Raw genomic sequence first — 27861 nt, 5'->3', positions numbered from 1 at the left:
GGAGGGTGGAGGAGGTGGGAGTGGAGGAGGTGGGGGTGAGAGGAGGGTGGAGGAGAGGAGGGTGAGAGAAAGTAATGCACATGATGGATAATATACGGAGCCATTTGAGACGCAGCCCAGGTTGAGCGAGAGGAAGTAGTCAGGAACAATCAGTGGCGGCTCCTGAAAAAATTCTCAGGAGGGGCAATTTTTCTGATGATTTAGGTGACCTACACACATTTTAAAAAAGATATGTCCAGCAACAACATGAAGACAGGGGCAGCATATAAGTCAATACCAGAAGCATTTATTGACTGATCTGGGGAGATGGATTCCAGTTTCTGTGACAGATTATAAATAATCTCTGATGCCTTTGTTATATTAGCTTTTGGTTGAATGTACTGTCGTAGTAAATATATAATGTTATAGCTTGGTCTGACTAAAATCTTGTGCATGACCCATTTTGTGTTGGACGTTTGTTTTCAATCAATGCTGTTCCTATCCTATAACAATGGACAAAAGAGTCCTATCTTGTCAGCCTTGTCAGCAGGTGGCCAAGGACAACACCCACGCCATAGGTCTCTCAGTTCTTCCAACTCACGAGTTCTTGCTCTGAGGACACACACACACACACACACACACACACACACATCATCACTGATAACACACACACACACACACATCATCACTGTTAAACACACACACACACACACACACACACACAAAAATCCCCTCTCTTTAGGCTGAACATTTGAAGACAGAGAACCCGACTCAGAGCCAATGCAACAGTGGAGGGGACCTCGCCCAACTCATCAGGACCAATCAGAAGATCAGAACTACTAGATTCAACCTACATCATTTATTGTATAAAATGTCTGCACACAATGTTTTCGGGGCTCTCTTCTCCCTAAGAGTTTGACGAACGAGTCCGTGCACGCGATTCCAGATATCTTTACCTCTGAATAAACTGCCTTTATTATACCATATCCACCCTGTCCAAAGTCTCTACTTGGTCTCAGTTCTCCAGTAAACTTGTGATTATCAACAGTACACAACGGTAACAAACAATTGGGGGAACTCACGGGGCAGATAGTAAGGTCGCAATGACACAGAAAGCAGTTCAATGTCGGGGTACAGAGTCGCTCTCTTACCAGGATCGCGGTCCGCTCTGACCAGGGTGAAGCCGGCCGGCTCCACTTCTCTGTCCGGGACTCTGTCATCCAGCCAAGTCTCCCAGCTGTATTGGGATTCCGCTGCCAGCAGCGTTTTCATTATTTAGTCCGTTCGTAGCGGGTATGTACACGATCAACAAGATCAGTCCATAACCAACCACTGGAAATCCATGGTTGGCAGAATGTTTGTAAACTAAGTCTACAAATTAAAAACATAAAATAACGCCACACTGCAGGTCGCAACAGAGACGCTGCTAGCCGCTATTGTCTTAGTTACGTTCATGGTTACGTCACGTATGACGAAAGCGCGTAAGTGCAAGCCCACAGACACCCATAGAGAATGTATTGAAAGCTTTGAAATTTGAAAAAAATAGATTTTACATGACAGGCTATGAGAGACTTCTGGGCGATTTTCAACTTGACTGAAATCGCCCCAAAAACGGGCGGGGCCATTTGAAGCACGACTTTAGCCTGATTTGACATTTAGTGGCTGGCAGATCAGACGTGAACACTGATAACTACTGTTGCCGTGATATAATTGATTAGGAAAAAAATCCCTTCCTTTTCCCGTTTGGCAGTGCATCGCCCATATCGCCCTATTGAACAGGCCGTCCCTGGGAACAATGATAATTGTATTGACGAATACGGTTCAGTTGAAGACTCCTACTCTAAAGCAGTGGTATGGTCATCTCTCCCCAGGTATGACCTGAGAGTCCGCTACATTCCAGTCAACTTCCTGGAAAAGTTTAAAGAAGACAAAACCACACTGCTGTATTTCTATCAACAGGTACGGTAGGCAGCAAGCACTACCCTGACTATGGAGAGAACACATTAATACCCTGACTATGTAGAGAACACATTAATACTCTGACTATGTAGAGAACACATTAATACCCTGACTATGTAGAGAACACATTAATACTCTATGTAGAGAACACATTCATACTGACTATGTAGAGAACACATTAATACTGACTATGTAGAGAACACATTAATACTCTATGTAGAGAACACATTCATACTGACTATGTAGTGAACACATTACTACTCTGACTATGTAGAGAACACATTAATACTCTGACTATGTAGAGAACACATTAATACTCTGACTATGTAGAGAACACATTAATACTCTGACTATGTAGAGAACACATTAATACTCTGACTATGTAGAGAACACATTAATACTCTGACTATGTAGAGAACACATTAATACTCTGACTATGTAGAGAACACATTAATACTCTGACTATGTAGAGAACACATTACTACTCTATGTAGAGAACACATTAATACTCTGACTATGGAGAGAACACATTCATACTGACTATGTAGAGAACACATTAATACTCTGACTATGTAGAGAACACATTAATACTCTATGTAGAGAACACATTCATACTCTATGGAGAGAACACATTAATACTATATGTAGAGAACACATTAATAATCTGACTATGTAGAGAACACATTAATACTCTGACTATGTAGAGAACACATTAATACTCTATGTAGAGAACACATTAATACCCTGACTATGTAGAGAACACATTAATACTCTGACTATGTAGAGAACACATTAATACTCTGACTATGTAGAGAACACATTAATACTCTGACTATGTAGAGAACACATTACTACTCTATGTAGAGAACACATTAATACTCTGACTATGGAGAGAACACATTCATACTGACTATGTAGAGAACACATTCATACTGACTATGTAGAGAACACATTAATACTCTGACTATGTAGAGAACACATTAATACTCTATGTAGAGAACACATTCATACTCTATGGAGAGAACACATTAATACCCTGACTATGTAGAGAACACATTAATACTCTGACTATGTAGAGAACACATTAATACCCTGACTATGTAGAGAACACATTAATACTCTATGTAGAGAACACATTCATACTGACTATGTAGAGAACACATTTATACTGACTATGTAGAGAACACATTAATACTCTATGTAGATAACACATTACTACTCTGACTATGTAGAGAACACATTACTACTCTGACTATGTAGAGAACACATTAATACTCTGACTATGTAGAGAACACATTAATACTCTGACTATGGAGAGAACACATTACTACTCTGACTATGTAGAGAACACATTAATACTCTATGTAGAGAACACATTAATACTCTGACTATGTAGAGAACACATTACTACTCTGACTATGTAGAGAACACATTAATACTCTATGTAGAGAACACATTCATACTGACTATGTAGAGAACACATTAATACTCTGACTATGTAGAGAACACATTAATACTCTATGTAGAGAACACATTAATACTCTGACTATGTAGAGAACACATTCATACTGACTATGTAGAGAACACATTCATACTGACTATGTAGATAACACATTAATACTCTGACTATGTAGAGAACACATTAATACTCTATGTAGAGAACACATTCATACTCTATGGAGAGAACACATTAATACCCTGACTATGTAGAGAACACATTAATACTCTGACTATGTAGAGAACACATTAATACCCTGACTATGTAGAGAACACATTAATACTCTATGTAGAGAACACATTAATACTCTGACTATGTAGAGAACACATTACTACTCTGACTATGGAGAGAACACATTACTACTCTGACTATGTAGAGAACACATTAATACTATATGTAGAGAACACATTAATACTCTGACTATGTAGAGAACACATTAATACTCTGACTATGGAGAGAACACATTCATACTGACTATGTAGAGAACACATTCATACTGACTATGTAGAGAACACATTAATACTCTATGTAGAGAACACATTAATACTCTGACTATGTAGAGAACACATTACTACTCTGACTATGGAGAGAACACATTACTACTCTGACTATGTAGAGAACACATTAATACTCTATGTAGAGAACACATTAATACTCTGACTATGTAGAGAACACATTAATACTCTGACTATGGAGAGAACACATTCATACTGACTATGTAGAGAACACATTCATACTGACTATGTAGAGAACACATTAATACTCTGACTATGTAGAGAACACATTAATACTCTATGTAGAGAACACATTCATACTCTATGGAGAGAACACATTAATACCCTGACTATGTAGAGAACACATTAATACTCTGACTATGTAGAGAACACATTAATACCCTGACTATGTAGAGAACACATTAATACTCTATGTAGAGAACACATTCATACTGACTATGTAGAGAACACATTAATACTGACTATGTAGAGAACACATTAATACTGACTATGTAGAGAACACATTAATACTCTATGTAGAGAACACATTACTACTCTGACTATGTAGAGAACACATTAATACTCTGACTATGTAGAGAACACATTACTACTCTGACTATGTAGAGAACACATTAATACTCTGACTATGGAGAGAACACATTACTACTCTGACTATGTAGAGAACACATTACTACTCTATGTAGAGAACACATTAATACTCTATGTAGAGAACACATTACTACTCTGACTATGGAGAGAACACATTACTACTCTGACTATGTAGAGAACACATTACTACTCTATGTAGAGAACACATTAATACTCTATGTAGAGAACACATTACTACTCTGACTATGTAGAGAACACATTAATACTCTATGTAGAGAACACATTCATACTGACTATGTAGAGAACACATTAATACTCTGACTATGTAGAGAACACATTAATACTGACTATGTAGAGAACACATTAATACTCTGACTATGTAGAGAACACATTACTACTCTGACTATGGAGAGAACACATTACTACTCTGACTATGTAGAGAACACATTACTACTCTATGTAGAGAACACATTAATACTCTATGTAGAGAACACATTACTACTCTGACTATGTAGAGAACACATTAATACTCTATGTAGAGAACACATTCATACTGACTATGTAGAGAACACATTAATACTCTGACTATGTAGAGAACACATTAATACTGACTATGTAGAGAACACATTAATACTCTGACTATGTAGAGAACACATTACTACTCTGACTATGGAGAGAACACATTACTACTCTGACTATGTAGAGAACACATTAATACTCTATGTAGAGAACACATTAATACTCTGACTATGTAGAGAACACATTACTACTCTGACTATGTAGAGAACACATTAATACTCTATGTAGAGAACACATTCATACTGACTATGTAGAGAACACATTAATACTCTGACTATGTAGAGAACACATTAATACTCTATGTAGAGAACACATTAATACTCTATGTAGAGAACACATTCATACTGACTATGTAGAGAACACATTAATACTCTATGTAGAGAACACATTAATACTCTGACTATGTAGAGAACACATTACTACTCTGACTATGTAGAGAACACATTAATACTCTATGTAGAGAACACATTCATACTGACTATGTAGAGAACACATTCATACTGACTATGTAGAGAACACATTAATACTCTGACTATGTAGAGAACACATTAATACTCTATGTAGAGAACACATTAATACTGACTATGTAGAGAACACATTCATACTCTGACTATGTAGAGAACACATTAATACTCTGACTATGTAGAGAACACATTAATACTCTATGTGGAGAACACATTAATACTCTGACTATGTAGAGAACACATTACTACTCTGACTATGTAGAGAACACATTAATACTCTATGTAGAGAACACATTAATACCCTGACTATGTAGAGAACACATTAATACTCTGACTATGGAGAGAACACATTCATACTGACTATGTAGAGAACACATTCATACTGACTATGTAGAGAACACATTAATACTCTGACTATGTAGATAACACATTAATACTCTATGTAGAGAACACATTAATACTATATGGAGAGAACACATTAATACCCTGACTATGTAGAGAACACATTAATACTCTGACTATGTAGAGAACACATTAATACCCTGACTATGTAGAGAACACATTAATACTCTATGTAGAGAACACATTCATACTGACTATGTAGAGAACACATTAATACTGACTATGTAGAGAACACATTAATACTCTATGTAGAGAACACATTACTACTCTGACTATGTAGAGAACACATTACTACTCTGACTATGTAGAGAACACATTACTACTCTGACTATGTAGAGAACACATTAATACTCTGACTATGTAGAGAACACATTAATACTCTGACTATGGAGAGAACACATTAATACTCTGACTATGGAGAGAACACATTAATACTCTGACTATGTAGAGAACACATTAATACTCTGACTATGTAGAGAACACATTAATACTCTGACTATGGAGAGAACACATTAATACTCTGACTATGTAGAGAACACATTAATACTCTGACTATGTAGAGAACACATTAATACTCTGACTATGTAGAGAACACATTAATACTCTATGTAGAGAACACATTAATACTCTGACTATGTAGAGAACACATTACTACTCTGACTATGTAGAGAACACATTAATACTCTATGTAGAGAACACATTCATACTGACTATGTAGAGAACACATTAATACTCTGACTATGTAGAGAACACATTAATACTGACTATGTAGAGAACACATTAATACTCTGACTATGTAGAGAACACATTACTACTCTGACTATGTAGAGAACACATTAATACTCTATGTAGAGAACACATTCATACTGACTATGTAGAGAACACATTAATAATCTAACTATGTAGAGAACACATTAATACTGACTATGTAGAGAACACATTAATACTCTGACTATGTAGAGAACACATTAATACTCTATGTAGAGAACACATTAATACTCTATGTAGAGAACACATTCATACTGACTATGTAGAGAACACATTAATACTCTATGTAGAGAACACATTCATACTGACTATGTAGAGAACACATTAATACTCTGACTATGTAGAGAACACATTAATACTCTATGTAGAGAACACATTAATACTGACAATGTAGAGAACACATTCATACTCTGACTATGTAGAGAACACATTAATACTCTGACTATGTAGAGAACACATTAATACTCTATGTAGAGAACACATTAATAATCTGACTATGTAGAGAACACATTAATACTCTATGTAGAGAACACATTAATACTCTATGTAGAGAACACATTAATACTATATGTAGAGAACACATTAATACTCTGACTATGTAGAGAACACATTCATACTCTGACTATGTAGAGAACACATTAATACTCTATGTAGAGAACACATTAATACTCCATGTAGAGAACACATTAATACTCTATGTAGAGAACACATTAATACTCTATGTAGAGAACACATTAATAATCTATGTAGAGAACACATTAATACTGACTATGTAGAGAACACATTAATACTCTATGTAGAGAACACATTAATACTCTGACTATGTAGAGAACACATTAATAATATATGTAGAGAACATATTAATAATATATGTAGAGAACACATTAATACTCTATGTAGAGAACACATTAATACTCTGACTATGTAGAGAACACATTAATACTATATGTAGAGAACACATTAATACTCAGACTATGTAGAGAACACATTAATACTATATGTAGAGAACACATTAATACTCTATATAGAGAACACATTATTACTCTATGTAGAGAACACATTAATACTCTGACTATGTAGAGAACACATTAATACTTTATGTAGAGAACACATTAATACTCTGACTATGGAGAGAACACATTAATACTTTCCAGAACTTCATCATCTAAAGATAACTCACTGATGTCTTGGCCTTGTGTGGATACTGTAGATGCATTGTGACTACAGACAGATTTAATGTGTTCTCTCGGTATTGCCTGTGTTAGGTGCGTAGTGACTACATGCAGTATCATGCCAGTAAAGTCAGTGACGGGATGGCCCTGCAGCTGGGCTGTCTGGAGATTAGGTGAGGTTGGGCTTTCCTTTGATATTGTATTGTCAATGTGTAGACATCATCAACATCACAGTGGGTTTGTCCATAGAGCTTCATTATTGTCTCTCTGCTTCACCTTCAGGAGGTTTTATAAAGACATGAACGCTAAAGGTCTGGAGAAAAAGTCCAACTTTGAATTGCTAGAGTAAGTATGTACATTTGACATGTTTTTTTCTACTAACCTTCAGTTCTATGACTTTTCTATCACATTGGATTGATTGTTTTGATTGATTATAACTGGTCTATCTAATGAAGGAAGGACGTGGGGCTGAACCTGTTCTTCCCACAGGAGCTCATTGACAGCATGAAGGTACATTTATACATTTTGATATCCACACGATCGTTAAAAACATTATTGGAAGTTTCTACTAACATAAATTGAGTTGTCAATGAGCCGACTTCACTATTATATCAACAAGGATCATTTCTGATCATTTCTATGCTAGCAGCGTTGTTTACCACGTGACGTCATAGTAAAATAGGGTTATGAAAGTGTTGTCCAATGTTGCCGTGGTCTGTCCCAGTCTCGTCCCCTTCGGAAGCTGATCCAGCAGACGTTCCAGCAGTATGCTGCACTGAAGGAGGAGGAGTGCGTGGTTCGCTTCTTCCAGACACTCACAGACTTCCTCAGCATTGGCGAAGAGGTCTACCCTTGTGAACTGGTGGTGAGTGTTGCCGCTGGCTTTACAGACAACAAGGATACACTGGAAACACCTGACCCTCAAATGCACTGCCAAATACCGGACCCTCAAATGCACTGCCAAATACCTGACCCTCAAATGCACTGCCAAATACCCAAGTGTGGACCTTCCTCATTCGTCCATAACTGCTGACTTTTCTATCCCAGCACTACAATAATCTACAATTAGACGTGCGCTGGGTTTTCCTTTTTTCTCGGTTCACTTGACAGACATTGTACAAGTCTGAAATGTAACTTAACTTGCAACCCCACTGTTTGTCCACAGCAAGGCTGGAGTCTGTCAGTAGAGCTGGTGATTGGAGCCAGGGGCATTCGCCAACGCACCCAGAAAGACTCAGCGGTAAGCAGGGTGTTAACTGTATACAGTGCATTCTGAACGTATTCAGACCCGTTGACTTTTTCCACATTTTGTTACGTTACAGCCTTATTCCTCATCAATCTACATACAATACCCCATAAATGTATAAAAACTGAAATATCACATTTACATAAGTATTCAGACCCTTTACTCAGTACTTTGTTGAAGCACCTTTGGCAGCGATTACAGCCTCGAGAGTTCTTGGGTATGACATCAGGTTGGATGGGGAGCGTTGCTGCAAAGCTATTTTCAGGTCTCTCCAGAGATGTTTGATCGGGTTCAAGTCCGGTCTCTGGCTGGGCCACTCAAGGACATTCAAAGCCACTCCTGTGTTGTCTTGGCTGTTTGCTTAGGGTTGTTGTCCTGTTGGAAGGTGAACCTTCGCCCCAGTCTGAGGTCCTGAGTGCTCTGGAGCAGGTTTTCATCAAGGAGATCTCTATACTTTGCGCCGTTCATCTTTGCCTCGATCCTGACTAGACTCCCAGTCCCTGCCGCTGAAAAACATCCCCACAGCATGATGCTGCCACCACCATGCTTCGCCGTAGGGATGGTGCCAGGTTTCCTCCAGACGTGACGCTTGGCATTCAGGCCAAAGAGTTCAATCTTGGTTTCATCAGACCAGAGAATCTTGTTTCTCATGGTCTGAGAGTCTTTAGGTGCCTTTTGGCAAACTCCAAGCGGGCTGTCATGTGCCTTTTACTGAGGAGTGGCTTCCGTGTGGCCATTCTACCATAAAGGCCTGATTGGTGGAGTGTTGCAGAGAGGGTTGTCCTTCTGGAAGGTTCTCCCATCTCCACAGTGGAACTCTGGAGCTCTGTCAGAGTGATCATCTGTTACAGGAGTGGGTCGCAGTTCCGGAGCAACCCACTAGGTGTCATCCTCCGACAACCATAGGCACCTCCTCACTCACAGTCGGGACTAATTATCTGCCTATTGGTGTCACCTGTGGCTATCTGATTCACCTCTGTATTTATGCCCTCACTTCCCTGTGTTCCCTTGCTCAGTTTTCTCTGCTAGTTCCTTGATGTCAAGCAGTACGTATCAGTGTCGGATCACGTGACGGAGTTACAGGTACTCGAGAAGTGTTCTCCCTGTGTCATTGTGTTTTTCCAGTCAGAGTTAGTATTTCGTATTGTTTGCTGTCAGCCTGTTTTTTGGAGACCTTTGTGCTCCTCATTTGTTTTCATGTATAGTCCGTTGTTTTGTATCCTGGCTTTTGGACCACCAGTAAAGATCCTTGTTTCACCATCCTTGCCTACTGCCTACTGTCTATCCTGCACCGCACCTGGGTCACACCTCACACCAACCCTTACAACCATTGGGTTCTTGGTCACCTCCCTGACCAAGGCCCTTCTCCCCCGATTGCTCAGTCTGGCCGGGCGGCCAGCTCTAGGAAGCGTCTTAGTGGTTCCAAACGTCTTCCATTTAAGAATGATGGAGGCCACTGTGTTCTTTGGGACCTTCAATGCTGCAGACATTTTTTGGTACCCTTCCCCAGATCTGTGCCTCGACACAATCCTGTCTCGGAGCTCTACGGACTATTCCTTCGACCTCATGGCTTGGTTTCTGTTCTGACATGCGCTGTCAACTGTGGGACCTTATATAGACAGGTGTGTGCCTTTCCAAATCATGTCCAATCAATTGAGTCTCATAGCAAAGGATCTGATTACTAATGTAAATAAGGTATTTCAGTTTTTTATTTTTAATAAATGTTCTAAAAACCTGTTTTCGCTTTGTCATTGCGGGGTATTGTGTGTAGATTGCTAAGGATTTTTAAAAAAAATCCATTTTAGAATAAGGCTGTAACGTAACAAAATGTGGAAGAAGTTAAGGGGTCTGAATTCTTTCCGAAGGCACTGTATATGTTGCCATTTGGTCATTTTCATTGCATTGTCATGCATGCTTTCTGACCGCGATTGTTGTTCCTCTCCCATCACAAGATAAACAGGTTGGGTGCTGAATCCTCCTATATAATCCTCCTATATCACCTCCCTATATCACCCCCCTATATAATCCTTCTATATCACCCCCCTATATAATCCCCCTATATAATCCTCCTATATCACCCCCCTATATAATCCCCCTATATAATCCCCCTATATAATCCTCCTATATAATCCCCCTATATAATCATTTTATATAATCCCCCTATATAATCCTCCTATATAATCCTCCTATATCACCTCCCTATATCACCCCCCCCTATATAATCCTCCTATATAATCCCCCTATATAATCCTCCTATATCACCCCCCTATATAATCCTCCTATATCACCCCCTATATAATCCTCCTATATCACCCCCCTATATAATCCCCCTATATAATCTTCCTATATCTCCTGCTATATCACCCCCTATATAATCCTCCTATATCACCCCCCTATATAATCCTCCTATATCACCCCCCTATATAATCCCCCTATATAATCCCCCTATATAATCTTCCTATATCACCCCCTATATAATGCTCCTATATCACCCCCCCCTATATAATCCTCCTATATAATCCTCCTATATAATCCTCTAGAATCCTCCTCTATAATCCTCTATAATCCTCCTATATAATCCTCCTATATAATCATCTAGAATCCTCCTCTAGAATCCTCTAGAATCATCCTATATAATCCTCCTATATAATCCTCTAGAATCCTCCTCTATTATCCTCTAGAATCCGCCTCTATAATCCTATATAATCCTCCTATATAATCCTCTAGAATCCTCCTCTAGAATCCTCCTATATAATCCTCCTATATAATCCTCTAGAATCCTCCTCTATAATCCTCTAGAATCCTCCTATATAATCCTCCTCTATAATCCTCTAGAATCCTCCTCTAGAATCCTCCTCTATAATCCTCTATAATCCTCCTATATAATCCTCCTATATAATCCTCCTATATAATCCTCCTATATAATCCTATAGAATCATCCTACATAATCCTCCTATATAATCCCCTAGAATCCTCCGCTATAATCCTATAGAATCCTCCTATATAATCCTCTATAATCCTCCTCTATAATCCTCCTCTATAATCCTCCTCTATAATCCTCTATAATCCTCCTATATAATCCTCCTATATAATCCTCCTATATAATCCTATAGAATCCTCCTACATAATCCTCCTATATAATCCTCTAGAATCCTCCGCTATAATCCTCTAGAATCCTCCTCTATAATCCTCTAGAATCCTCCTCTATAATCCTCCTATATAATCCTCTAGAATCCTCCTCTAGAATCCTCTAGAATCCTCCTCTAGAATCCTCTATAATCCTCCTATATAATCCTCTAGAATCCTCCTAAATAATCCTCCTATAGAATCCTCCTATATAATCCTCTATAATCCTCCTCTATAATCCTCCTATATAATCCTCTAGAATCCTCCTTTAGAATCCTCCACTATATACCTCTATAATCCTCCTATATAATCCTCTAGAATCCTCCTCTATAATCCTCTAGAATCCTCCTTAATAATAATCCTCTAGAATCCTCCTCTATAATCCTCTAGAATCCTCCTATATAATCCTCTAGAATCCTCCTATATAATCCTATAGAATCCTCCTATATAATCCTCCTCTAGAATCCTCCTCTATAATCCTCCTATATAATCCTCCTATATAATCCTCTATAATCCTCCTCTATAATCCTCCTATATAATCCTCTAGAATCCTCCTATATAATCCGCTAGAATCCTCCTCTAGAATCCTCCTATATAATCCTCTAGAATCCTCCTCTATATAATCCTCTAGAATCCTCCTCTATAATCCTCTAGAATCCTCCTCTATAATCCACTAGAATCCTCCTCTATAATCCTCTATAATCCTCTAGAATCCTCCTATATAATCCTCTAGAATCCTCCTATATAATCCTCCTATATAATCCTCTAGAATCCTCCTCTATAATCCTCCTATATAATCCTCTATAATCCTCCTCTATAATCCTCCTATATAATCCTCTAGAATCCTCCTATATAATCCGCTAGAATCCTCCTATATAATCCTCTAGAATCCTCCTCTATATAATCCTCTAGAATCCTCCTCTATAATCCTCCTCTATAATCCTCTAGAATCCTCCTCTATAATCCTCCTACAGTGGGGAAAAAAGTATTTAGTCAGCCACCAATTGTGCAAGTTCTCCCACTTAAAAAGATGAGAAAGGCCTGTAATTTTCATCATAGGTACACGTCAACTATGACAGACAAAATGAGAAAAAAATTCCAGAAATTCACATTGTAGGATTTGTTATGAATTTATTTGCAAATTATGGTGAAAAATAAGTATTTGGTCAATAACAAAAGTTTCTCAATACTTTGTTATATACCCTTTGTTGGCAATGACACAGGTCAAACGTTTTCTGTAAGTCTTCACAAGGTTTTCACACACTGTTGCTGGTATTTTGGCCCATTCCTCCATGCAGATCTCCTCTAGAGCAGTGATGTTTTGGGGCTGTCGCTGGGCAACACGGACTTTCAACTCCCTCCAAAGATTTTCTATGGGGTTGAGATCTGGAGACTGGCTATGCCACTCCAGGACCTTGAAATGCTTCTTACGAAGCCACTCCTTCGTTGCCCGGGCGGTGTGTTTGGGATCATTGTCATGCTGAAAGACCCAGCCACGTTTCATCTTCAATGCCCTTGCTGATGGAAGGAGGTTTTCACTCAAAATCTCACGATACATGGCCCCATTCATTCTTTCCTTTACACGGATCAGTCGTCCTGGTCCCTTTGCAGAAAAACAGCCCCAAAGCATGATGTTTCCACCCCCAAGCTTCACAGTAGGTATGGTGTTCTTTGGATGCAACTCAGCATTCTTTGTCCTCCAAACACGACGAGTTGAGTTTTTACCAAAAAGTTCTATTTTGGTTTCATCTGACCATATGACATTCTCCCAATCCTCTTCTGGATCATCCAAATGCACTCTAGCAAACTTCAGACGGGCCTGGACATGTACTGGCTTAAGCAGGGGGACACGTCTGGCACTGCAGTATTTGAGTCCCTGGCGGCGTAGTGTGTTACTGATGGTAGGCTTTGTTACTTTGGTCCCAGCTCTCTGCATGTCATTCACTAGGTCCCCCCGTGTGGTTCTGGGATTTTTGCTCACCGTTCTTGTGATCATTTTGACCCCACGGAGTGATATCTTGCGTGGAGCCCCAGATCGAGGGAGATTATCAGTGGTCTTGTATGTCTTCCATTTCCTAATAATTGCTCCCTCAGTTGATTTCTTCAAACCAAGCTGCTTACCTATTGCATATTCAGTCTTCCCAGCCTGGTGCAGGTCTACAATTTTGTTTCTGGTGTCCTTTGACAGCTCTTTGGTCTTGGCCATAGTGGAGTTTGGAGTGTGATTGTTTGAGGTTGTGGACAGGTGTCTTTTATACTGATAACAAGTTCAAACAGGTGCCATTAATACAGGTAACGAGTGGAGGACAGAGGAGCCCCTTAAAGAAGAAATTACAGGTCTGTGAGAGCCAGAAATCTTGTTTGTTTGTAGGTGACCAAATACTTATTTTCCACCATAATTTGCAAATAAATTCATTAAAAATCCTACAATGTGATTTTCTGGAAAAAAAATTCTCAATTTGTCTGTCATAGTTGACGTGTACCTATGATGAAAATTACAGGCCTCTCATCTTTTTAAGTGGGAGAACTTGCACAATCGGTGGCTGACTAAATACTTCCCCCCCCCCACTGTATGTATGTATGTATGTATGTGTGTATATATATATATATATATATATATATATATATATATATATATATATACACACACACACCAACACACACACAATAAAGATCTTATGATGTCATAGCCTAAATGTTAGCAGGGTAATTTCAGACTACACATTTAAAGCTTTCTACAAAAAAACAAGAAATGGAACATTCCTCATTGAGGCCTGCTGCAAGGGTGTCTCTCTTTGGAGTAGTAATGTATCCCCATCTCTTCCTCATCCCCAGCCGGTGTGGGCTCCGGGGTGAAGTTTCCCCTAGGGTACCCCTCCCACAAATCCTTACCCTAACCATTTAGTGGGGGGAAAATGCTCAACTGACCCAAGACCGGCGTCTACTGGGCAACTTCACCCTACACCAAAGGCTTTTAAGTGTATCGGCTAATTGTTTTATCTCTTACCCCCGTAGCCTGTGTGTCTAGCAAACTTCAAACAGATCAAGAGCATCAAGTGTTTATCTCAGAGTGACGACAAAGCCCTCCTCAACCTGGACATAGACGGAGCCAGACAGGTACGCATTAAAATAGATCTAGAACAACTTTATTAGCACTGCTTAAATCGGGAACACAGTGAGGCCTGGACACACATTAGGGAGAGAGGGGTGCTGATCTGGGATCAGTTATGCCTTTAGATCAATAATGAATCCAGTTATTTGGACAGGCGGAAACCGATCTCAGATCAGCACTCCTACTCTGAGACACTTTGTGAATTCGGGCCCTGAATCCTAACTTGAGATCTGTGTGTGTGTGTATTTTTTATTTTTTATCATGCAACATTTTTGTTGACGTGTTCGTTGAGTTAAATGCCTGCATCTTAAGTAAATATTTCGCCCTGAAAGCCTATGACCCCTATGACATTATAATGTTATAAAGTGATTGTAATTGTCAGTAATTGTCAGTAATGTGAATCGTTTGTATCTTCTTGGTCAGCCTCTGTCTATCAACGTGACTAAGTTTGCGATGGCAGAGAACATGGTGGACCTTATTGACGGTTACTGTCGCTTGGAGCACGCCACTGACAAGTCGTTCATCGTCATCAGACCAAATAAAGGTAAGGGGGATCAGGAAGTCCGCCCTGTGTATATAATGGTAAGGGGAAACACAGAAGGGGATACACTGAAAGAGTGCATCACAGTGGTCTAACTTGATTACCTCATCTCTCGTAAGTCTATTGAACCAATGTGAAGTAACACCATGTTTCTGCCATGACCCATAGACGCCAATCTACGAAGTTCCCTTCCAGACCTACCCACAAAGTGAGTGGATTGAACAAGGCTTAATATTTGGGCTTTTGTGTCATTCCTATAACAAGTCACTATGCTGAAACTGAACTGTACATATTCAAGAGTACTTGTTGGAACATTGGATATAAGATCAAGTGAAAAGTGATGCTGTCAGATAGATTTTTCCAAAGAGACAGGTAGTGTTATTGTAACAGTGTGCCTGGTGCATTGAGGAACTATAAACCCAGGGTTTGATGATCCTCTCCTCTCCTCCTCTGGCTGTCTCTCCTCCCACTCTGTAGTCAAACGGTAAACACAGACAGCATCAGAAATAGCATGGGTGAGTTATTATCTACCAAGACTGCTTTCATCTTTTGTTTGACAAATATCATGGTTAATTTCTCATTATTAATCATTGTTCAAATCAGTGCAGTGGCTGTGTTGAATTATTTGAAACTAGTACTGTAGGGGGGGGGGCTATGTTGACCCATCTGTTTTGACCACAAAACTGATATCATCAAATATCCAATCGTTCAGGATCTGAAATCTACGCTGAGATTGATGAACGACCGAGGTCTGGTAAGTAGAAGTTCTCCTTTATCAAACTGGAAGACATTTTATAGTTGTTGATATGAGGAGATTGATGTAGACTTTTCATATCAAATCGTATTGGTCACATACACATATTTAGCAGATGTTATTGCGGGTCTAGCAAAATGCTTGTGTTCCTAGCTCCAACAGTGCAGTAGTATCTGATAGTTCGCAACAATACAGACAAATCTAAAAGTAAAAGAATGGAATTAATAAATATATAAATATTAGGATGAGCAATGTCAGAATGGCATTGACTAAATACAGTAAAACACAGTAATCAAATAAAATCTAATGTTATTGGTCACATACAAATATTTAGCAGATGTTATTGCAGGTGTAGTGAAATGCTTGTGTTTCTAGCTCCGACAGTGCAGTAATATCTAACAAGTAATATCTAACAATTTCACAACATATACCCAATACACACAAATCTAAGTAAGGAATTAATTAAGAATATATACATATATGGACAAGCAATGACAGAGCAGCATAGACTAAGATACAGTAGAATAGTATAGAATACAGCATATACATATGAGATGAGTAATACAAGATATGTAAACATTATTAAAGTGACCAGTGATTCCATGTCTATGTACATAGGGCAGCAGCCTCTAAGGTGCAGAGTTGAGTAACCGGGTGGTAGCCGGCTAGTGATGTCTATTTAAAAGTCTGCTGGCCTTGAGATAGAAGCTGTTTTTAAGTCTCAGGTCCCAGCTTTTATGTACCTCTACTGACCTCGCCTTCTGAATGATAGCTGGGTGAACAAGCAGTGGCTTGGGTGGTTGATGTCCTTGATCATCTTTTTGGACTTCCTGTGACATTGGGTGCTGTAGTCTGCTGGCCTGGAGGGCAGGCAGTGTGGCCCTGGTGATGCCTTGGGCAGGCCGCACCACCCTCTTGAGAGCCCTGCGGTTGCGGGCGGTGCAGTTTCCGTACCAGGTCGTGAGACAGCCCGACAGGATGCTTTCAATTGTGCATCTGTAAAAGTTTGTGAGGGGCCAAGCCAAACTTCTTCAGCCTCCTGAGGTTGAAGAGGTGGTGTTGCACCTTCTTCACCACACTGTCTGCTTGGGTGGACCATTTCAGATGATCAGTGATGTGTACGCCAAGGAACTTGAAGCTTTCCACCTTCTCCACTGCGGTCCCGTCGATGTGGATAGGGGCTTGCTCCCTCTGCTGTTTCCTGAAGTCCACGATCAGCTCCTTTGTTTTGTTGACGTTGAGGAAGAGGTTATTTTCCTGGCACCACTCCGCCAGGGCCATCACCACCTCCCTGTTGGCTGTCTCGTCATTGTTGGTGATCAGGCCTACCACTGTTCTGTCGTCTGCAAACTTGATGATTGAGTTGGAGGCGTGCGTGACCACGCAGTCATGGGTGAACAGGGAGTACAGGATGGGGCTGAGCACGCACCCTTGTGGGACCCCTGTGTTGAGGATCAGCGTAGTGGAGGTGTTGTTTGCTACCTTCACCACCTGGGGGCGGCCCGTCAGGAAGTCCAGGACCCAGTTGCACAGGACGCGGTTCAGACCCAGGGCCCCGAGCTTAATGATGAGCTTGGAGGGCACTATGGTGTTGAACGCTGAATAGACCTTAGCACGGGTACTTCATGTTTGAGTTTCTGCCTATAGGAAGGGAGGAGCCAGGATGGAGTCGTGATCTGATTTGTCGAAGGGAGGGCATGGGAGGGCGTTGTAGCAATGGTCGAGAGTTTTTGATGCGCATGTACTACAGGCAATGTGTTGATAGAACTTCGGTAGTGTTTTCTTTAAATTTGCCTTCTGTGTTCTATGTTCTATGATCTACTGTATGTTCTATGTTCTATGATCTACTGTATGTTCTATGTTCTATGATCTACTGTATGTTCTAAGTTGTTGTATACTTGGTTTCAGTGGTGAAGTATGGAATCGACAGAGAAGACATTGTTCTGGGCCGGATACTTGGCGAGGGTTTTTTCGGGGAGGTCTATGAAGGAATGTACAAGAAATCGGCAAGTCTATCTCCCGACACCCTACTCACACAGTCAATTCTAACACCTCAAATGTGCCTAACTAAACACAATATTGATCTCACTGTTTGTGTGTGTGTGTGTGTGACTGGTCTCTGTGTGTGTGTGTGTGTGTGTGTGTGTGTGTGTGACTGGTCTCTGTGTGTGTGTGTGTGTGTGTGTGTGTGTGTGTGTGTGTGTGTGTGTGTGTGACTGGTCTCTGTGTGTGTGTGTTTGTGTGTGTTTGTGTGTGTGACTGGTCTCTGTTTGTGTGTGTGTGTGACTGGTCTCTCTGTGTGTGTGTGTGTGTGTGTGTGTGTGTGTGTGTGTGTGTGTGTGTGTGTGTGTGTGTGTGTGTGTGACTGGTCTCTGTGTTTGTGAACCAGAATGGGAAGAGACTAAGCGTGGCGGTGAAGACATGTAAAGACTGTTCACCTGACGTCATGGAGAAGTTCATGAGTGAAGCAGGTACAGAGCAAATACTGATCACACTTCACCAACTCACTGGCCTTGTGGTTAGTGTCCACCCTGAGATTGAAAAGTTGGGATCCCCCAGCCAAGTCATACCCAAAGACCTGTATTTTAATCAGCTGTGTAGTGCTAGGGCAAAAAACAAAACGTGTGGGCGGGTATAGTATATCCACTTATTTTTTCAGTGGGCATTGCGTAAACTCACTTCTTAATCTCAACGATGCGTATCAAAGTAGTGTAGTGGAGGTATACACTGTATCAATTAAAAAGGCTGATGGAACAGATCAGACTGTTTAGCTTTAGAATGTTGATGAACTATTATATCTATATATTATATTAACTATATATCTATTATATCTTCACATTTTAGAAGCAGCATTGTGTGCATGGCGGTAGGCCTACGTGCGATTTGCGTAAAACGGGTAAAACACTGTTCTAAAATGCGCACCGCACATGCGAGTGGTTTCTCTTTAGGAAGAGGGGAGATCTAAAGATGCAATATGCTAATATGACTAGGATAATCCCTGCCTGTGCCATTAAACCCCTACAACTCATCCAGAACGCTGCAGCCCGTCTGGTGTTCAACCTTCCCAAGTTCTCTCACGTCACCCCGCTCCTCCGCACACTCCACTGGCTTCCAGTTGAAGCTCGCATCTGCTACAAGACCATGGCGCTTGCCTACGGAGCTGTGAGGGGAACGGCACCTCCTTACCTTCAGGCTCTGATCAGTCCCTACACCCAAACGAGGGCATTGCGTTCTTCCACCTCTGGCCTTCTGGTCCCCCTACCTCTGTGGAAGAACAGTTCCCGTTCAGCCCAGTCAAAACTGTTCGCTGCTCTGGCACCCCAATGGTGGAACAAGCTCCCTCACGACGCCAGGACAGCGGAGTCACTGACCACCTTCCGGAGACACTTGAAACCCTACCTCTTTAAGGAATACCTGGGATAGTATAAAAGTAATCCTTCTATCCCCCCCAAAAAAAAAATAAGAAGAAGAAGAAGAAGAATTACAAAAAAAAAAACACATAAAAATGTAAAAACAACAAAAATTAAAAAACAACAACTATATATACAAAACAAAGAAAATTAAAAACATACTCTAAATAAAAAATTAAAAAAATTGAAAGAAATTTCACAAAAATAAAAACAATCTAAAAAATATTTCTAAAACTAAAGAAAAAAAATATATAAAAAAAAAAATAACAAAAAAACACACACAAAAAATAATTATAATAATAATTGTAAAGTGGTTGTCCCACTGGCTATCATAAGGTGAATGCACCAATTTGTAAGTCGCTCTGGATAAGAGCGTCTGCTAAATGACGTAAATGTAAATGTAGTAATGCCTTTGGCTGCTAGACATTGAAAAAAGTTGAAAGAAAACCAAAACAACAGGAGAACGCATATGAGGAAGTCTTTATAAAATAATTGCCTCCATTTTTCTATGGTGGGATTTTGGCTATAGGCTACTTTGAAGCAAGGTAAGACATGCCTCATTATATGAAGTAAAACGTCCAGGTTTCAAACAATTAACGGACAAATATAGTGATGCTAATGATATACCTAACCGTCTTCTGGTATGGATGGAAAGGCTTTCCCAAAAACCTTCTCTATTAAATGTTAACTAGCTACAAAGTAGCCTATGCCTACCTGAAAGAATGATATCATGATTATTATTTATTTGCATAAATCCATTGGAAAACGCCATCCCATGTGCTAGGTGCCTGCCACTTGAATTAAAGGGTAACTACACAAAAAAAATCACAATTTCAAAAAAGATTCGCAGACCTCAAAAGTGGTCTCCTGATGTGGTTTATATCTAAGTAACATAATTTTAAAAATCCCCATGAAAATCATCAGTTTAAGACAGCCGGTTGTGATACAGCCTGGAATCGAACCAGGGTGTCTGTAGTGACGCCTCAAGCACTGAGATGCAGTGCCTTAGACCACTGCGCCACTCGGGAGCCCAAAAAATCTTCTCACGACATCACGAAAATCTGCTCCGGGAAAACGTTTGGCCTACAAACTACTATGGAAAGATGAGACTCTCACGAACACGATGGTGAAAGTGTCAAGTCAAATCAAATCAAATCAAATCAAATCAAATTTTATTGGTCACATGCGCCGAATACAACAGGTGCAGACATTACAGTGAAATGCTTACTTACAGCCCTTAACCAACAGTGCATTTAGCGGGACTAGCGGGACTAGTCTGAAGGTAACCCATACAAATAAATGGAAGTATGGTAGTTTTGTGCCAACAAAAATAAGGGGTTAAATATGTGTCCAAAAAAACAAAAATATTTCCTGAGCTTTCTTATGTCTCCTAGATACAGGACAGACACTTCAAAACCTTATTCCTCATGATTTACTTTTTTTATTGTCTTTTTTTGTTATTCAATGTGATTCTATAAGCTGTGGTAGTAAAGGCCAAATTCAAAATTGTATCAAATAATTTTTTTATACTATGGGAATATGGGAAATGTAAAAAGGCAAAATTAGAGTGTACCCACTTCTCCAGGCACCACTACACCACTGGTTGGCACTCAGCATTAAGGAGAGATTGGGGGTAAGGCCCTGCAATAGACTAGTGTCCTGTCCAGGGGGTTGGAGAAGTGGGTACACTCTAATTTTGCCTTTTTACATTTCCCATATTCCCATAGTATAAAAAAATTATTTGATACAATTTTGAATTTGGCCTTTACTACCACAGCTTATAGAATCACATTGAATAACAAAAAAAGACAATAAAAAAAGTAAATCATGAGGAATAAGGTTTTGAAGTGTAGCTCAGTTGGTAGAGCATGGCGTTTGCAACGCCAGGGTTGTGGGTTCATTTCCCACGGGGGACCAGTATGAAAAAAACTAAAAACATGCAGTTTGCACTCACGATCTGTAAGTCGCTCTGGATAAGAGTGTCTGCTAAATGACTAAAATGTAAATGTAAAATGTTGTAGGCTACATCAAGCTGTCTCACTACAGCGATAGACTAGTGTCCTGTCCAGGGGGTTGTAGGAGACATCAAGCTGTCTCACTACAGTGATAGACTAGTGTCCTGTCCAGGGGGTTGTAGGAGACATCAAGCTGTCTCACTACAGTGATAGACTAGTGTCCTGTCCAGGGGGTTGTAGGAGACATCAAGCTGTCTCACTACAGCGATAGACTAGTGTCCTGTCCAGGGGGTTGTAGGAGACATCAAGCTGCCTCACTACAGCGATAGACTAGTGTCCTGTCCAGGGGGTAGGCTCCGTCCTGGCTCACACAAGGCAACGCTACTTACTTTTTTTTGTACACTTCATGATCACTTGAATAAGCATCAACAGACCTGATCTGTAGAGACAATACATAAGGGATAAACGCCTCCATTCTGTACATTACCTTGAAAAGAATGGACGAAGCACCTATTTTCATTTTTATAAGATTATTCATATTTTGGTTGCTATAGATATAGTTATGGATCCATTTGTTTGTTCTGTATGTTCCATAGCCATGCGCTCTGGCAATGTTCTTGTCCCTTGCTTGTTAGGAGGCCAACTAGCTATGGCTAACACAGTCACGACCTCTGCAGCCAGAATAACAGCAAAGTAGCTGCATTTGCGTTTGTTTAAGATGTTTTTCTATTGACATTCATTTGGATACATCCATAACAATGAGCTGATAATGCCCGATTTTTTGCCTGGCATAGCTACAAAAGTTGTCCTTCTCGTCAGGACACTCGACACTGTTCATTACGAAGAGATCGCATTGCATATCAAACACTAGACTAGAAGCTAGCTAAACAGTTTGTTGCTAGCAAACCTGCCAATATGACAAGCGAATTCAAAAATACCAGTTGCTGAAAACAGCCGGTCAAACTAGAAACATGTGGGAGGATTTGACAGCATAGCATCATGACTGCAACATGGAAAGGACAGGAGAAATTCATGTTCATCACTCACCACCTCAGGTCATCAGATGCTCCCCCAAAAAAATGTCTCTGCAAAAACAAGTCAATGCTAGCTTTTCCTTTGTTGGACCTGCGTTTACAATGTATCCAATTTCAGTTTGTGTAGTTGTTGGTTTAGCTTTCTGTTACTTTGCAGCAAGTACAGTCTGCATGTGTAGGCGCATATTGCGTCATGATTACAAGGTGTCCCGATATCTTTTCCAACTGTCCAGTTATCTGGTTTTAATGTACATTCTAGAGTGCCCTTCTAGCCAATCAGAAACAATGATGCTGTGGGATAAATACTATTAATAAGAAAGTATGTATCCCCAGTGGCGCAACTTTGGTTTTAAGGCGGAAGACATAATTATTATTATTATTATTATTATTATTTTAATCCAGTCGGATAAACACTCCAAACAGGCTACCCGACCGCTTGGAAGCGTCTGCATGGTCCTAAAGCACACCCGAGCCTTGTTTGTTATCACATTCCAATGATAAAACTGGGGGTGACAAAAATGCAATTTCAGAAAGAGTGAAAGTTGCGCCCCTGTGTATCCCTCTCCTAATGTAGCCTTCATACGAAAATATAAGGAAAAAGTTGAATTGTTAAACCTGTCCCATTCTCCAGTGATCATGAAGAACCTGAACCACCCCCACATCGTCAGTCTGATCGGCGTCATAGAGGAAGACCCAGTGTGGATCGTCATGGAACTCTACCAGTATGGAGAGGTGAGAACCACAGCCACGCTATGGTGTTAGCCATGACGCTATGTTGTTAGCCATGACGCTATGTTGTTAGCCATGACGCTATGTTGTTAGCCATGACGCTATGTTGTTAGCCATGACGCTATGTTGTTAGCCATGACGCTATGTTGTTAGCCATGACGCTATGTTGTTAGCCATGACGCTATGTTGTTAGCCATGACGCTATGTTGTTAGCCGTGACGCTATGTTGTTAGCCGTGACGCTATGTTGTTAGCCGTGACGCTATGTTGTTAGCCATGACGCTATGTTGTTAGCCATGACGCTATGTTGTTAGCCATGACGCTATGTTGTTAGCCATGACGCTATGTTGTTAGCCATAATACTATGGTGTTAGCCATGACGCTATGTTGTTAGCCATGACGCTATGTTGTTAGGCATGACGCTATGTTGTTAGCCATGACGCTATGTTGTTAGCCGTGACGCTATGTTGTTAGCCGTGACGCTACGTTGTTAGCCATGACGCTATGTTGTTAGCTATAACGCTATGTTGTTAGCCATGATGCTATGTTGTTAGCCATGACGCTATGTTGTTAGCCATGACGCTATGTTGTTAGCCATAACGCTATGTTGTTAGCCATAATACTATATTGTTAGCCATGACACTATGGGTGCGTTTACTACTCCGATTTCAGAGCACTCTTGTCTGAGTGTGCCAGAGCGCAGAATAACTGCTCAACACCCGTTGAATATGGCCGGTGTCAGCGCTCTCTGGCACTCCAGTGTGAATTTATGAACGCACCCTATTTTATTAGACATGACGCTATGTTTTATAGCCATGACGCTATGTTTTATAGCCATGACGCTAAATTGTTAGCCATGACGCTATGTTGTTAGCCATAATGCTATGTTGTTAGCCATAATGCTATGTTGTTAGCCATGACGCTATGTTGTTAGCCATGACGCTACGTTGTTAGCCATGACGCTATGTTGTTAGCCATGACGCTATGTTGTTAGCCATAATTCTATGTTGTTAGCCATAATGCTATGTTGTTAGCCATAATGTTATGTTGTTAGCCATGATGTGTGAATTGTCATGAAGCTCTACCAGTATGGCTAAGTGAGACAACAGCAGCCATGATCTTATAAAAATGAACTTGGAAACTTGGATAGACTTGACTTATAGCACAATTTCTCCTGGCAGACCTGGGATTCAAACCAGTGACCCTACAGGTGCTTCTCTACCAGCTTGTCCTGTCTGCTGCCCTATCATTCTGTTCCATCTGTCTTCCAGCTGGGCAACTACCTAGTAGAGAACCAGCGCAAGCTGACCAACATAACGCTGGTCCTCTTCAGCCTGCAGATCTGTAAAGCTCTGGTCTACCTGGAGGGAATCAGCATGGTGCACAGGTAGGGAGAGGCTATACGGACACGCCTGGGGCCCCAAAATGGATGACTTATGTCACGCAGCGAGAGTTGAGTGGGGATAAACTGATTCAGTTCAGTCAGTCATCCCAGGTAGCTAGTTCATGCTTGTGGCTAGAAACTTCCAAGAGAATTTGAAACTTGTCTGCCGAAGTTGGGAGTTGTGAGAATGTTCAGAATCATTTCCGTTTTTTAAATCGGAGTAATTGTTTATTAATAGTTTGCTGGCCTGATATTGGCTACACTATCTAACTACTTCCTTCTCCTTGCTGGCCTGATATTGGCTACACCATCTAACTACTTCCTTCTCCTTACTGGCCTGATATTGGCTACACTATCTAACTACTTCCCTCTCCAGCAGTGCTCATCATTAGTCTGCAAGCAGGAACGAAGGACACACTGTGCGCCGTGTTGTTCTGTTACCGGCTTGCAGCACAAACTCTCCCCATTGAGCAGCAGTAGACCGTATCACGGTGACATCCAGATGGCTACTACCAATATTACAAGTTATTTGTCGTGTAGGCTGCTATCCTACTCTTAATATAAATCAAGTGGGATGGAACACATTGGCCACGTTAGCATCAGTGGAAAGTACCTTGATACAACGCCGTTGTACTGGTCGTTCACTCCGGCTTGTCGTTACGTTAATTTATTGGCATGTCACGGTGACATCCAGACGGTGACCGATACTACATGTTATTTCTCCCTCGCCCGTCAAAATAAACATCACTTTCTTTTAGTGAGTATTAACTAGCGCAATGATGCTGCTGTTGTTGTCAGCTAGCCGGCATAAACTAGCTAGCCGGAAAGGGCTCATCACTGACGACTGACTGAACCGAATCCATTAATATCTGCTCGACTCTCAGCTGTGCGACATACGTCATCAATTTGGGCACCAGGCGTGTCCGTATAGCTTTTCCCACACAGGTAGGGTGGCCATCTTTACACCCATATTCCATGTTCCACTTCATCACACTCCTAGATATGTAATACATACACTGAGTATACAAAACATTTTAAACACCTTCCTAATATTGAGTTGCACCCCCCCCCCCCCCCCCCCCCCCCTACAAGGTGTCGAAAACGTTCCACAGGGATGCTGGGCCCATGTTGACTCCAATGCTTCCCACAGTTGTGTCAAGTTAGCTGGATGTCCTTTGGGTGGTGGACCATTCTTGATGCGCCTGGCACCTACTACCATACCCCGTTCAAAGGCACTTACTGTATATATTTTGTCTTGCCCATTCACCCTCTGAATGGCACACATACACAATCCATGTCTCAAGGCTTAAAAATCCTTATTTAACCCGTCTCCTCCCCTTCATCTACACTGATTTGAAGTGGATTTAACAAGTGACATCAATAAGGGATCATAGCTTCCACCTGGATTCAGCTGGTCAGTCGTATGTAATGGAAAGAACAGGTGTCCTTAATGTTTTGTCCACTCAGTGTAGATGTCCATGCTGTAAAGTACTATTGCTGCCCACTAACCCATGTTGTTGTTTATATTTATTTAACCTTTATTTAACAAGTAAATTAAGAACTCATTCTTAGTTACAATGACGGCCTACCAAGAGGCATAAGACCTCCTGCGGGGACGGGGGCTGGGATTTTTTTTTTTAATGTAGGACAAAACACACATCACGACAAGAGACACCACAACACTACATAAAGAGATACCTAAGACGACAACACAACATCGCAGCAACACAACATGACAACAGCATGGCAGCAACACAGCATGGTAGCAACACAGCATGACGACAACACAACATGACAGCAACACATGACAACGACACAGTAGCAGCACAACATGGCAGCAACACAGCATGGTAGCAACACAACATGACAACAACACAAACACAACACAACATGACAACAACACATGAGAACACAGCATGGTAGCAACACAACAACACGGCAGCCACACAACATGTTGTGTCCCAACAGAGACAAAGCACACGTATGACAGCCACGTTTGCACCCACACAGGGTTGTGTTCGTTAGAGCACACGGTAGCAAAACATCTTGCAACAGGACGACAAAAACCTGTAGTACCTCCGTTTCAACTAACCCTGTTTATTGTCTCCGAACAGAGACATAGCGGTGAGGAACGTGCTGGTGGCCACAGCAGACTGTGTTAGGCTGGGAGACTTTGGCCTGTCCAGATACATCGAGGAAGAAGAATATTACAAAGGTACGGGGAGAATCTCAATGTCAGTTCCTTGATTCCTCGCGTCCTCTCACCGCGCCTCATTTAAAAAAAAACCATTGGATGAGAAAGTCAGATGGGAGGGACTTCTGACCTTCTCATCCAATGGGTTTTGAGAAGGAGGTCGAAGAGGATGCAAGGAATCAAGGAAATGTAATTGAGATGCTCCCATGGAGTGGTTGGTGGTCTGTCTGTGTGCTCTTAAATACTGGCCTCACACTGGCTAAATACATATATACATATTACCACTGTCTTTCTGCATCACTTCCACAGCCTCAGTGAGCCGATTACCTATCAAATGGATGGCTCCAGAATCCATTAATTTCAGACGCTTCACAACGGCTAGTGATGTCTGGATGTTTGGTAAGTCTGTTGAAATGTTTTGGGGGATCCTTTGCTTTTGCAGTATTTCTGTGT

At 40.7% G+C, this 27861-nt stretch overlaps 1 protein-coding gene across 1 annotated transcript in view; it reads left to right on the top strand.

Annotated features, from left to right (window-relative positions):
* Nucleotides 1–27861, top strand: part of LOC311106908 (protein-tyrosine kinase 2-beta-like) — a 62233-nt gene that overhangs the window by 21880 nt on the left and 12492 nt on the right. Inside the window, exons 4-20 of the mRNA XM_084149295.1 lie at nucleotides 1851–1938; nucleotides 8018–8097; nucleotides 8207–8269; nucleotides 8380–8434; nucleotides 8649–8789; nucleotides 9090–9164; nucleotides 15312–15413; nucleotides 15832–15952; nucleotides 16118–16157; nucleotides 16427–16464; nucleotides 16662–16703; nucleotides 18612–18709; nucleotides 19093–19174; nucleotides 23734–23834; nucleotides 25102–25217; nucleotides 27329–27429; nucleotides 27718–27807. Of these exons, the coding sequence (XP_084005421.1) occupies nucleotides 1851–1938; nucleotides 8018–8097; nucleotides 8207–8269; nucleotides 8380–8434; nucleotides 8649–8789; nucleotides 9090–9164; nucleotides 15312–15413; nucleotides 15832–15952; nucleotides 16118–16157; nucleotides 16427–16464; nucleotides 16662–16703; nucleotides 18612–18709; nucleotides 19093–19174; nucleotides 23734–23834; nucleotides 25102–25217; nucleotides 27329–27429; nucleotides 27718–27807 (1433 nt within the window). The remainder of the gene's footprint in view (nucleotides 1–1850; nucleotides 1939–8017; nucleotides 8098–8206; nucleotides 8270–8379; nucleotides 8435–8648; nucleotides 8790–9089; nucleotides 9165–15311; nucleotides 15414–15831; nucleotides 15953–16117; nucleotides 16158–16426; nucleotides 16465–16661; nucleotides 16704–18611; nucleotides 18710–19092; nucleotides 19175–23733; nucleotides 23835–25101; nucleotides 25218–27328; nucleotides 27430–27717; nucleotides 27808–27861) is intronic.

The sequence above is a fragment of the Coregonus lavaretus genome, assembly GCF_964263955.1.
Source record: "Coregonus lavaretus genome assembly, chromosome: 31".
NCBI classification, from domain to species: domain Eukaryota; kingdom Metazoa; phylum Chordata; class Actinopteri; order Salmoniformes; family Salmonidae; genus Coregonus; species Coregonus lavaretus.
Note: the sequence above shows the minus strand (reverse complement) of the source record. Positions and strands in the feature narration are given on the sequence as shown.